We start from the raw sequence: 13,309 nt of genomic DNA, 5'->3' as shown, positions 1-13,309 counted from the left end.
AACATTCACTGTCAAAAAATGTTTAGGATAACAATTATTTTCCTTTGGATTCATACCTGCAGAGTTGAAGCTGCTGAGTCACTAGTATCTGTCAGTCCGGTACCTCTCGGTATACTGGACACGATGTATCTAGAACCCTTTGGAACAGGCTGTCTGACCACCAGCTTTCCTTTCCTGGTCTCTGCCAGAAACAGACTGTACCAGTAGGCATCGTTGGACACCAGAGTGGAGTCAGCGATGGTGGAGTTCCTCTCACTGATCACACTGTTCCTGCAGGGAGGAGCAGCTTTGCTGGGTTTGGGTTTCTGACACTTGAGCACGATGGTGACCAATATGGTAATGAGCAGCAGAAACGACACCGAGCCCAGACCGATCACCAAATACAGGTTGAGGTCTGAGAAGATGTCGTACTCTAGAGGCACCTCAGTCATGTCAGAGAAGGCCTTAACAGCAGTCTCCACTGTGGACAGCTTGATGGTGACTGTAGCAGAGAGAGCAGGATCCCCGTTGTCCTTGGCAACAACAACCAGTCTGTGGTGGCGCTGGTCTCTGTAACTGAACATCCTCATAGTCCGGATCTCTCCGTTGTATTGGTCCAGACTGAACAAGGTGGCGTCAGACACCTGTAGGAACTGGTAGGTGATCCGAGAGTTGTGCACCGAGTCGGTGTCTAAAGCTATCACCTTGGCAACCAGAGAGCCTTTATCGGTGGATCTGGGGATCTTGTCCTCCACCACCGACCCGTGTGCTCGCCACGGAGAGACAATAACAGGAGCGTTGTCGTTCTGATCCACAATGATGATGTGGACGGTGACGTTACTGCTGAGTGGAGGAGAACCAGAGTCTCTGGCCTCGATGTGGAAAAGAAACTCCTTCTCGATCTCATAGTCAAAGGTTTTCAGTGCGTAAAGATTCCCGTTCTCTGGATTGATGGAGAACAGCATGGACATGGAGGTGTTGGCTATCTCCTTCTCTATGATGAAATAAACTAGATACTGGTTTTCATGGAGGTCAGGGTCAAACGCAGAAAGTGAACTCAACAAAGCTCCAGGTGCGTTGTTCTCCATCACACGTATGGTATAAAATGACTGAGGGAACTGTGGAACATTGTCATTAACATCCAGCAGCTCTAACGTCATAGTTTCATTGTCAGATAAAGGAGGAGAACCTCTGTCCGTCACAGTGAACGTGATTTCATATTCTGGGACCTTCTCACGGTCTAATGGCTCTGACACTACTAATTCATAATAGTTATCAGAGGACTCCCTCAGTCTGAAAGGCATATTATCTGGAATATGGAGATCAACCACTCCATTGTCTCCTGAGTCTTTATCACTCACACTAACTACTGCTATCACCATGTCTAGTTCTATGTTTTCATTGACTGGACTCTGGAATGATTTAATAGATATTTCTGGGTGGTTGTCATTCATGTCTTCCACCACAATCTTTATTGTACATTGTCCTGATAAACTATTGCCTCCATGGTCTGTTGCTATAACTTCCATATCATAAATCCTGAAATCCTCATAATTTAAAGTTCCTTTAACAGTAATTTCACCACTTGAAGGATTCAGATTAAACGTTTCCTGCGTTTTCTCTGATGTGTATAAACTATAGGAGTAAATTATATCAGAGTTTGATCCTTCATCTAAGTCTGTTGCATTGAGATCAATAACAAGACTTCCAATGGGAGAATTTTCCATTATATTCACATTATAAATAGATTCATCAAACAGAGGAGTGTTGTCATTAGTATCCAAAACATGTACAATAATGCTTACAGTACCAGAACGAGCAGGTGTACCACCATCTACAGCTGTGAGTATTAAATTATGAACAGCTTGTTTTTCTCTGTCTAATGTCTTTTTAAGGATTAATTCTGCAAACTTCGATCCGTCTCTTCCTGTTTGAACTTCAATATTGAAATGCTCACTTTCACTCAGATGGTACGTTTTCACTGAATTAGTTCCAACATCAGGATCAACTGCGTTACTGAGAGAGAATCTCTCCCCTTTTGGAGTCGCTTCAGAGATGTCTAAATGGATGGCGTCTCGTCGAAACTGTGGGGCGTTGTCGTTCATGTCCAAAATTTCTAGTTCTATATTAAATATTCGTAGTGGATTTTCTAGTATTACTTCTAGTTTAAGATAACAAGATGTTGATGATTTTGTTGGGCAAAGATATTCTCTATCTATTTTCTCCACAACATACAGCTCCCCAGTCTCTTTGTTCACATCCAGATATTTCTTATTCGCAATGATGTCCAGACGCATTTTCCTCTGATTCAGTGTTTTAACATCCAGGCCGAGATCGGCTGCAAGGTTAGCGACAACTGATCCTTCTTTCATCTCCTCGGGTATAGAATAATGAGTCACTGAGGCTGATACGTTATAAACGAACGACAACAATAGGACGAGCAGCACGTACCTTTTCATAGACTCCATTGTTACAAAGAACTCCATTATTGCGTGCGTTTACAGCAGATCTACAGATATATTTTACATTTCCTGGGATACAGGCTTTTCCGTTACGTCCCTGATCATCGACCTATTCGTGCTACTTAAATTCCGACAATACTTTGACGCTGTATGAGCGAACACGTTTTCCTAGTGGTTTTCAGCACCATTGAACTGTTCGGTCGTTTCAGGATATGTCCAAATGACCATGAATCACTGTCATGGCGTAGACCAGCTGAAATTAAACTAATGAAACAGCGCCACCTTTCAGATTTACAAGACTGTTTTACCTCCCATAACATTATGCAATTTGAATATCCGTTCACCTATTAACAACATGAATATAAATTCACTATTGCGATCTATCATTATTCACGATCGGTATTGATACTTTTAATGAGAGTAACTCATGAAGCTGAATGATTTTTAAATTATTATAACTTATGGCATTTAAAATAATAAGAGATCAAAAATAAAAATAATAATGTAGACCAAATATATACATTGTTAAAAATTGAATTTATTACAAATATTATCTAATGGGATTGATTACAAATTAAAACTGTAAATTTCCCAAACTATAGTATGGCAGCAAAATGTGGTAAGGTGGATCTGGTTGCTTTAATTGTTCTTGAGATGAGTCAAGGAGTTCACTGAAACTGAACGGACGCAGTGTAAAATGTCTTACGTCTATTTAAATAAGGTCTCATAATTGACACTGCATGTCAGGACATAAAACAAACCACAAGGTACAAGAAACTCTCTGTAGACTTATACACTGTGATGAGGGTTATATGAAGGAAATTGTATGTAATCATTTGAAACAGTTGAGTGTCACTAGAATCACCCTGGTCTCAATAAATGTGAAATGCAAGAGGTTTGAAACCTCCAGGACCTATGCTTGACTGTGTCATCTGGACATTTTATCAACTAGATAAAGAGGGACTTGATGGTCAGGAATGGGACCAGGATCCCATTCCTCACTCAAGCAAAGCTTCAGATGTCCTTTGCAGAATTGGGAAAAGCTTGCAGATAAACAACCACTGTAGTAACACTGTGTAATCAGACCTTCGTAGTAGAATAGATCAATAAATTCTACAACCAGTCTGAAGTTTGCCAAACAGCATTGGAATGACTCTGTCTCTAAGAGCACATGGAAAAATATTATCTGATCTAATGACACAAAATTAAACTCCAATGGCAGAACTCCCAGTACTATGGCTGGATATTAGATGGCACTGTTCATCATCTAGCTAATTTCCTTTCCTTGCAATGGAAAACCATCATGGCAACAGTATTATGATATGGGCAGCATAGCAGTAAGCACAGTACTGTAAAAGAGAATAAAATTAAATAACCAATGAATATAGCTAAAGACAAAGATCTTTGAAAAAAAAACATCCTCCAGAGTGTCTGACCTGTGATTGGAGCTAAAGATAACCTCTAAGAAGAAAAAAGACACAGCATACAGCTACATAAATGCTGGAGTGGTTTTAGAGCATATCCCTAACTATCCTTAAGTGTCTCAGACGAATCCAAGATTTAAATATCATGGAGAGAACTGAAAATGCAAGTTACTAATTGCACCTCATCCAATCTTAAGCGAAACTAAAGAAATTCGGTCATGGAAAATAGTAGAAACTAGCAAAATTCAGGTATTGGAAGCTTGGAGAGACTTTAACAAGATGGAAATTTTCAATTCAATTGTTTTTTTGTTCAATTTCAAATTACATTTGCATGGTTGTAAAATGTGCATGAAGTGTAACACAGCACATCGGATTCCTACCTGCAGAGTGGAAGCTGCTGAGTCACTAGTATCTGTCAGTCCGGTACCTCTCGGTATACTGGACACAATGTATCTAGAACCCTTTGGAACAGGCTGTCTGACCACCAGCTTTCCTTTCCTGGTCTCTGCCAGAAACAGACTGTACCAGTAGGCATCGTTGGAGACCAGAGTGGAGTCAGCGATGGTGGAGTTCCTCTCACTGATCACACTGTTCCTGCAGGGAGGAGCCGCTTTGCTGGGTTTGGGTTTCTGACACTTGAGCACGATGGTGACCAATATGGTGATGAGCAGCAGAAATGACACCGAGCCCAGACCGATCACCAAATACAGGTTGAGGTCTGAGAAGATGTCGTACTCTAGAGGCACCTCAGTCATGTCAGAGTAGGCCTTAACAGCAGTCTCCACTGTGGACAGCTTGATGGTGACTGTAGCAGAGAGAGCAGGATCCCCGTTGTCCTTGGCAACAACAACCAGTCTGTGGTGGCGCTGGTCTCTGTAACTGAACATCCTCATAGTCCGGATCTCTCCGTTGTATTGGTCCAGACTGAACAAGGTGGCGTCAGACACCTGTAGGAACTGGTAGGTGATCCGAGAGTTGTGCACCGAGTCGGTGTCTAAAGCTATCACCTTGGCAACCAGAGAGCCTTTATCGGTGGATCTGGGGATCTTGTCCTCCACCACCGACCCGTGTGCTCGCCAAGGAGAGACGATAACAGGAGCGTTGTCGTTCTGATCCACAATGATGATGTGGACGGTGACGTTACTGCTGAGTGGAGGAGAACCAGAGTCTCTGGCCTCGATGTGGAAAAGAAACTCCTTCTCGATCTCATAGTCAAAGGTTTTCAGTGCGTAAAGATTCCCGTTCTCTGGATTGATGGAGAACAGCATGGACATGGAGGTGTTGGCTATCTCCTTCTCTATGATGAAATAAACTAGATACTGGTTTTCATGGAGGTCAGGGTCAAACGCAGTGAGTGAACTCAGCAAGGCTCCAGGTGCGTTGTTCTCCATCACACGTATGGTATAAAATGACTGAGGGAACTGTGGAACATTGTCATTAACATCCAGCAGCTCTAATGTCATAGTTTCATTGTCAGATAAAGGAGGAGAACCTCTGTCCGTCACAGTGAACGTGATGTCATATTCTGGGACCTTCTCACGGTCTAATGGCTCTGACACTACTAATTCATAATAGTTATCAGAGGACTCCCTCAGTCTGAAAGGCATATTATCTGGAATATGAAGATCAACCACTCCATTGTCTCCTGAGTCTTTATCACTCACACTAACTACTGCTATCACTGTGTCCAGTTCTATGTTTTCATTGACTGGACTCTGGAATGATTTAATAGATATTTCTGGGTGGTTGTCATTCATGTCTTCCACCACAATCTTTATTGTACATTGTCCTGATAAACTATTGGCTCCATGGTCTGTTGCTATAACTTCCATATCATAAATCCTGAAATCCTCATAATTTAAAGTTCCTTTAACAGTAATTTCACCACTTGAAGGATTCAGATTAAACGTTTCCTGCGTTTTCTCTGATGTGTATAAACTATAGGAGTAAATTATATCAGAGTTTGATCCTTCATCTAAGTCTGTTGCATTGAGATCAATAACAAGACTTCCAATGGGAGAATTTTCCATTATATTCACATTATAGATGGATTTGTCAAATACAGGAGCGTTGTCGTTTGTATCTAAGACTCGAACAATAACACTAGCAGTACCAGAACGAGCAGGTGTACCACCATCTACAGCTGTGAGTATTAAATTATGAACAGCGTGCTGCTCCCGGTCTAAGGCTTTTGTTACAATCAAATCAGCAAACTTCGACCCGTCTCTTCCAGTTTGAACCTCAATATTGAAATATTGACTTTCACTCAGATGGTACGTTTTCACTGAATTGGTTCCCACATCAGGATCAACTGCGTTACTGAGAGAGAATCTCTCCCCTTTTGGAGTCGCTTCAGAGATGTCTAAGTAATTGACATTTCGTCGAAACTGTGGGGCGTTGTCGTTTATATCCAATATTTCTAGTTCTATATTAAAGATTCGTAATGGGTTTTCAAGTATTGCTTCCATTTTCAAGTAGCATGATGTCAGTGTTTTTGTGCAAAGATATTCTCTGTCTATTTTCTCTACAACATACAGCTCCCCAGTCTCTTTGTTCACATCCAAATATTTTTTTTCGGCGATAAGGTCCAGACGCATTTTCCTCTGGTTCAGTGTTGCAACATCCAGACTGAGATCGGCAGCAAGGTTTGCGACAACTGATCCTTCTTTCATCTCCTCGGGTATAGAATAATGAGTCACCGAGGCAGTTGTATGATGAACGCAAGAATAAAGAAAAACTAGCGCCACGTACCTTTTCCATGTTTGCATTGTTACATCGGATCGCATTGTTATCCCTCTGTTAACCGCTCGTCGTACGTTAATCGATATCAAGTCCACACATAAACAGCTTTTTTTGTAAGAGCTTAATCCGACGCTGCTGCTACGAATTTGAATGGAGAAATACGCTGATCCATTTAAAACCAGAATAGATTTTCTGAATTATAATGCGACCACCAGCACCAAGGAGCTGTCTGTCTGGTTAAAGCTCTGCTGTCTTCTAGAGAGTCCCTGTCACCATAAACAGGCGGTAGTGTTTTATAAGGGAACAGCGCCACTCTTTACAAATTGGACAATGTAGGCGTATTAAAGTTGAGGTAAGTTTAAAAAAACAAGCTAAAATTGACTAAGCTTTAATTGTGGGATCATGATCGTTGACAAAGGTAAAATTGATACAGGAAAAATATTATCTTTTTAAAATCAGACTTACGCTTTGATGTTCTATGTATATGATGTACCAATAAATTCACAGTTCAAAATTAGCTAATGCATACACAAAATAAATTAACTTGAATCCTACCTGTAGAGTGGAAGCTGCTGAGTCACTAGTATCTGTGAGTCCAGTACCTCTCGGTATACTGGACACGATGTATCTAGAACCCTTTGGAACAGGCTGTCTGACCACCAGCTTTCCTTTCCTGGTCTCTGCCAGAAACAGACTGTACCAGTAGGCATCGTTGGACACCAGAGTGGAGTCAGCGATGGTGGAGTTCCTCTCACTGATCACACTGTTCCTGCAGGGAGGAGCAGCTTTGCTGGGTTTGGGTTTCTGACACTTGAGCACGATGGTGACCAATATGGTGATGAGCAGCAGAAACGACACCGAGCCCAGACTGATCACCAAATACAGGTTGAGGTCTGAGAAGATGTCGTACTCTAGAGGCACCTCAGTCATGTCAGAGTAGGCCTTAACAGCAGTCTCCACTGTGGACAGCTTGATGGTGACTGTAGCAGAGAGAGCAGGCTCCCCGTTGTCCTTGGCAACAACAACCAGTCTGTGGTGGCGCTGGTCTCTGTAACTGAACATCCTCATAGTCCGGATCTCTCCGTTGTATTGGTCCAGACTGAACAAGGTGGCGTCAGACACCTGTAGGAACTGGTAGGTGATCCGAGAGTTGTGCACCGAGTCTGTGTCTAAAGCTATGACCTTGGCAACCAGAGAGCCTTTATCGGTGGATCTGGGGATCTTGTCCTCCACCACCGACCCGTGTGCTCGCCACGGAGAGACGATAACAGGAGCGTTGTCGTTCTGATCCACAATGATGATGTGGACGGTGACGTTACTGCTGAGTGGAGGAGAACCAGAGTCTCTGGCCTCGATGTGGAAAAGAAACTCCTTCTCGATCTCATAGTCAAAGGTTTTCAGTGCGTAAAGATTCCCGTTCTCTGGATTGATGGAGAACAGCATGGACATGGAGGTGTTGGCTATCTCCTTCTCTATGATGAAATAAACTAGATACTGGTTTTCATGGAGGTCAGGGTCAAACGCAGTGAGTGAACTCAGCAAGGCTCCAGGTGCGTTGTTCTCCATCACACGTATGGTATAAAATGACTGAGGGAACTGTGGAACGTTGTCATTAACATCCAGCAGCTCTAACGTCATAGTTTCATTGTCAGATAAAGGAGGAGAACCTCTGTCCGTCACAGTGAACGTGATGTCATATTCGGGGACCTTCTCACGATCTAATGGCTCTGACACTACTAATTCATAATAGTTATCAGAGGACTCCCTCAGTCTGAAAGGCATATTATCTGGAATATGAAGATCAACCACTCCATTGTCTCCTGAGTCTTTATCACTCACACTAACTACTGCTATCACTGTGTCCAGTTCTATGTTTTCATTGACTGGACTCTGGAATGATTTAATAGATATTTCTGGGTGGTTGTCATTCATGTCTTCCACCACAATCTTTATTGTACATTGTCCTGATAAACTATTGCCTCCATGGTCTGTTGCTATAACTTCCATATCATAAATCCTGAAATCCTCATAATTTAAAGTTCCTTTAACAGTAATTTCACCACTTGAAGGATTCAGATTAAACGTTTCCTGTGTTTTCTCTGATGTATATAAACTATAGGAGTAAATTATATCAGAGTTTGATCCTTCATCTAAGTCTGTTGCATTGAGATCAATAACAAGACTTCCAATAGGAGAATTTTCCATTATATTCACATTATAGATGGATTTGTCAAATACAGGAGCGTTGTCGTTTGTATCTAAAACGTGAACAATAACACTAGCAGTACCAGAACGAGCAGGTGTACCACCATCTACAGCTGTGAGTATTAAATTATGAACAGCGTGCTGCTCCCGGTCTAAGGCTTTTGTTACAATCAAATCAGCAAACTTCGACCCGTCTCTTCCTGTTTGAACTTCAATGTTAAAATATTCACTTTCACTCAGATGGTACGTTTTCACTGAATTGGTTCCAACATCAGGATCAACTGCGTTACTGAGAGAGAACCTCTCCCCTTTTGGAGTCGCTTCAGAGATGTCTAAATGGATGGCGTCTCGTCGAAACTGTGGGGCGTTGTCGTTCATGTCCAAAATTTCTACCTCAATATTAAATATTCTTAATGGGTTTTCTAGTATTATCTCCAGTCTGAGATAGCATGATGCTGATGACTTGGTGGTGCAGATATTTTCCCTGTCAATTTTCTCAACAACATACAGCTCCCCAGTCTCTTTGTTCACATCCAGATATTTCTTATTCGCAACGATGTCCAGACGCATTTTCCTCTGGTTCAGTGTTTTAACATCCAGGCTGAGATCGGCAGCAAGGTTAGCGACAACTGATCCTTCTTTCATCTCTTCAGGTATAGAATAATGAGTCACTGAGGCAGTTGTATGATGAACGCAAGAATAAAGAAAAACTAGCGCCACGTACCTTTTCCATGTTTGCATTGTGACATCGGATCGCATTGTTATCCCTCTGTTAACCGCTCGTCGTACGTTAATCGATATAAAGTCCACACATAAACAGCTTTTTTTGTAAGAGCTTAATCCGACGCTGCTGCTACGAATTTGAATGGAGAAATACGCTGATCCATTTAAAACCAGAATAGATTTTCTGAATTATAATGCGACCACCAGCACCAAGGAGCTGTCTGTCTGGTTAAAGCTCTGCTGTCTTCTAGAGAGTCCCTGTCACCATAAACAGGCGGTAGTGTTTTATAAGGGAACAGCGCCACTCTTTACAAATTGGACAATGTAGGCGTATTAAAGTTGAGGTAAGTTTAAAAAAACAAGCTAAAATTGACTAAGCTTTAATTGTGGGATCATGATGGTTGACAAAGGTAAAATTGATACAGGAAAAATATTATCTTTTTAAAATCAGACTTACGTTTTGATATTCTATGTATATGATGTACCAATAAATTCACAGTTCAATATTAGTTAATGCATACACAAAATAAATTAACTTGAATCCTACCTGTAGAGTGGAAGCTGCTGAGTCACTAGTATCTGTCAGTCCGGTACCTCTCGGTATACTGGACACGATGTATCTAGAACCCTTTGGAACAGGCTGTCTGACCACCAGCTTTCCTTTCCTGGTCTCTGCCAGAAACAGACTGTACCAGTAGGCATCGTTGGACACCAGAGTGGAGTCAGCGATGGTGGAGTTCCTCTCACTGATCACACTGTTCCTGCAGGGAGGAGCAGCTTTGCTGGGTTTGGGTTTCTGACACTTGAGCACGATGGTGACCAATATGGTGATGAGCAGCAGAAAGGACACCGAGCCCAGACCGATCACCAAATACAGGTTGAGGTCTGAGAAGATGTCGTACTCTAGAGGCACCTCAGTCATGTCAGAGTAGGCCTTAACAGCAGTCTCCACTGTGGACAGCTTGATGGTGACTGTAGCAGAGAGAGCAGGCTCCCCGTTGTCCTTGGCAACAACAACCAGTCTGTGGTGGCGCTGGTCTCTGTAACTGAACATCCTCATAGTCCGGATCTCTCCGTTGTATTGGTCCAGACTGAACAAGGTGGCGTCAGACACCTGTAGGAACTGGTAGGTGATCCGAGAGTTGTGCACCGAGTCGGTGTCTAAAGCTATCACCTTGGCAACCAGAGAGCCTTTATCAGTGGATCTGGGGATCTTGTCCTCCACCACCGACCCGTGTGCTCGCCACGGAGAGACAATAACAGGAGCGTTGTCATTCTGATCCACAATGATGATGTGGACGGTGACGTTACTGCTGAGTGGAGGAGAACCAGAGTCTCTGGCCTCGATGTGGAAAAGAAACTCCTTCTCGATCTCATAGTCAAAGGTTTTCAGTGCGTAAAGATTCCCGTTCTCTGGATTGATGGAGAACAGCATGGACATGGAGGTGTTGGCTATCTCCTTCTCTATGATGAAATAAACTAGATACTGGTTTTCATGGAGGTCAGGGTCAAACGCAGTGAGTGAACTCAGCAAGGCTCCAGGTGCGTTGTTCTCCATCACACGTATGGTATAAAATGACTGAGGGAACTGTGGAACATTGTCATTTACATCTAGTAGATGCAGGGTTATTGTTTCATTGTCAGATAAAGGTGGTGTTCCTGCATCTGTCACAATAAGTGTGATGTCATATTCAGGTACAGATTCACGATCCAAAGGCTCTGACACGATGAGCTTGTAATGCATTGGTCTATCTGATGATTTATTAAGAACAAAGGGCATAGGTTGATTAATAGATAAGCTTACTTTTCCATTATCACCAGTGTCTCTGTCGCTTACGTCGACTAGAGCAATAACACTTCCAATTGGTACGTTTTCATCCACTGTGTTTTTAACCGACTGAATGGTAATTTCTGGATAATTATCATTCATGTCTGTGACGTGAACGACCAATTTACATTGACCCAGTAACGGGTTCGTTCCTTTGTCTCTGGCCTCGATGTGCATCTCATAAAACTTCATATCTTCATAATCAATCGTACCCTTTACGGTGATTTCCCCCGTGTTAGGATTCAAGTCAAAAACATTTTGAGTTTTTTCTGACGTGTAAAGAGTGAATGAGTACACTATTTCTGAATTCAGACCCTCGTCCTTATCTGTGGCATTAAGCTTTATCACTAAAGTTCCGATTGGGGAATTTTCTGCCATGTTAATAGTGTAAGTCTGTTTGTCAAACCGAGGAGGATTATCATTTGTGTCCTGTACCCTAACAACGATATTGGCTGTGCCAGAGCGCACAGGGACCCCGCCGTCCACAGCAGTCAGAATTAGATTATGTACAGGATTCTCCTCTCTGTCTAAAGACTTGGTCAACACCAAATCTACATACTGAGTTCCATCACTGCCCGTCTGAATTTCGATGGTGAAATGTTCGCTCACGCTCAGTTGATATGTTTTGATCGTATTTATTCCAACATCTGGGTCCACAGCGTTAGGCAGGGAGAATCTCTCTCCTGGCGTTGCCGACTCCGACACATCGAGCTCTACTCTGTCTCGTCGAAAATGTGGAGCATTATCATTTATGTCTGTTATTCCAAGTTCAATGTTGAAGATACGCAAAGGACTTTCTATAATAACATCGAGCTTTAGAAAACAGGACGTAGGTTTCGCTGGACAAAGATACTCCCTGTCCATCTTTTCCACGATGTAAAGCTCCCCTGTCTTCTTGTTAAAATCTAGATATTTTTTGTTGGTAAAAATGTCAAGTTTTACCTCTCGTTGTGCCAAACCTCCAGGCTCAAGTCCTAAATCCGCAGCGAGGTTAGCCACCACAGAGCCCTTCTCCATCTCCTCGGCTATGGAGTACCGTGTCACAGACAAAGCACTGGGCCATGTTGCACCCAAGACAAAGAGAGTTGCCCAAAAATGCATCCTTTCATCTGCAGAAGAAAATAACTCAGATAGTTTTTCCTTTGTGAATATATCTTATAGCATATCTGAGGGTGGCGTTGTTTATGGAACAATAAAACACATACTCCAGAAAGATGCTGCACCCTCTACAGATGGGTGTGTCATGAATTGAGAGAGAGAGATGCACAAAGCTACAGTGGTCAACAGTGACACCGTGTGACAAAGAGTGCACACAGTATAAAAGCTGCTATAGTATCAGTCATGTTGGCAAAGCATCGGTTTGAAATGGCAGTGACATCAAGTGACATGTAGACTGTTTCACTTTTATACTGTTAAATGTTTTGGATGATAAACATGTTCACTGTTCTCTCAGTAACAGGTTCAGTATCATAAAGTATCCCTGAGTCTTAATCAGGGAATACTAGTCAGATTAGTATCACAAATATCCACACAGGAAAGTAGTTAGTCTGTTAGGAGTCAGAAACATCGCACATGCAGTTTAGAGGAAAATCATCACAATTAACAAACAACATTCATGTCATTTGTAACACTCACTTACAGTAAAAAGTCAACTGCTAAACCTTGCATGTGTTACATCTCTTCTTTACATGAATATGCATTAATTAAAAGTACAGTACAGCCTGAGTTAAGTTTTATTTTTAAAGCACTTTTCAAACACATCAGCAGTTCAAAGTGTTTCACATCCACAGCACAGTCATCATCAACAAAGACAACTACAGAGCTTGTTTAACATGCAGGTCAGGTGAACTGGTCACTGTGAATCTCTCAAAGCAAATTAAGAGCTGGCCAATGGCTACTGGCCAGTTGTTTTTGTTAATCTAGCTCGAGCCGACACAGGCTACAAT

The 13,309-nt window shown here is 42.2% G+C and overlaps 4 protein-coding genes across 4 annotated transcripts; all 4 read right to left on the bottom strand.

Annotated features, from left to right (window-relative positions):
• Positions 1-50: 50 nt before the first annotated feature.
• Positions 51-2,571, bottom strand: LOC113160410 (protocadherin alpha-C2-like). Its single transcript, XM_026357645.1, has one exon. It carries the CDS (start codon positions 2,463-2,465, stop codon positions 51-53), a length of 2,415 nt encoding a protein of 804 aa, XP_026213430.1. The 5' UTR covers positions 2,466-2,571.
• A 1,510-nt stretch (positions 2,572-4,081) lies between these two features.
• On the bottom strand, positions 4,082-6,651 carry LOC113160909 (protocadherin alpha-C2-like). The gene is made up of 2 exons (XM_026358374.1): positions 4,233-6,651; positions 4,082-4,134 (listed from the first exon to the last, which is right to left on the bottom strand). The coding sequence occupies exons 1-2, from the start codon at positions 6,649-6,651 to the stop codon at positions 4,082-4,084; spliced, it is 2,472 nt and encodes an 823-aa protein (XP_026214159.1).
• A 457-nt stretch (positions 6,652-7,108) lies between these two features.
• On the bottom strand, positions 7,109-9,677 carry LOC113160908 (protocadherin alpha-C2-like). The gene has a single exon (XM_026358373.1). It carries the CDS (start codon positions 9,569-9,571, stop codon positions 7,109-7,111), a length of 2,463 nt encoding a protein of 820 aa, XP_026214158.1. The 5' UTR covers positions 9,572-9,677.
• A 351-nt stretch (positions 9,678-10,028) lies between these two features.
• On the bottom strand, positions 10,029-12,464 carry pcdhb (protocadherin b). The gene has a single exon (XM_026358372.1). It carries the CDS (start codon positions 12,462-12,464, stop codon positions 10,029-10,031), a length of 2,436 nt encoding a protein of 811 aa, XP_026214157.1.
• Positions 12,465-13,309: the final 845 nt, after the last annotated feature.

This window comes from Anabas testudineus, chromosome 10 (assembly GCF_900324465.2).
Source record: "Anabas testudineus chromosome 10, fAnaTes1.2, whole genome shotgun sequence".
In the NCBI taxonomy this organism is placed as follows: Eukaryota; Metazoa; Chordata; class Actinopteri; order Anabantiformes; family Anabantidae; genus Anabas; species Anabas testudineus.
The sequence above is the reverse complement of the archived record's forward strand: the minus strand, read 5'-3'. Positions and strand labels throughout refer to the sequence as shown.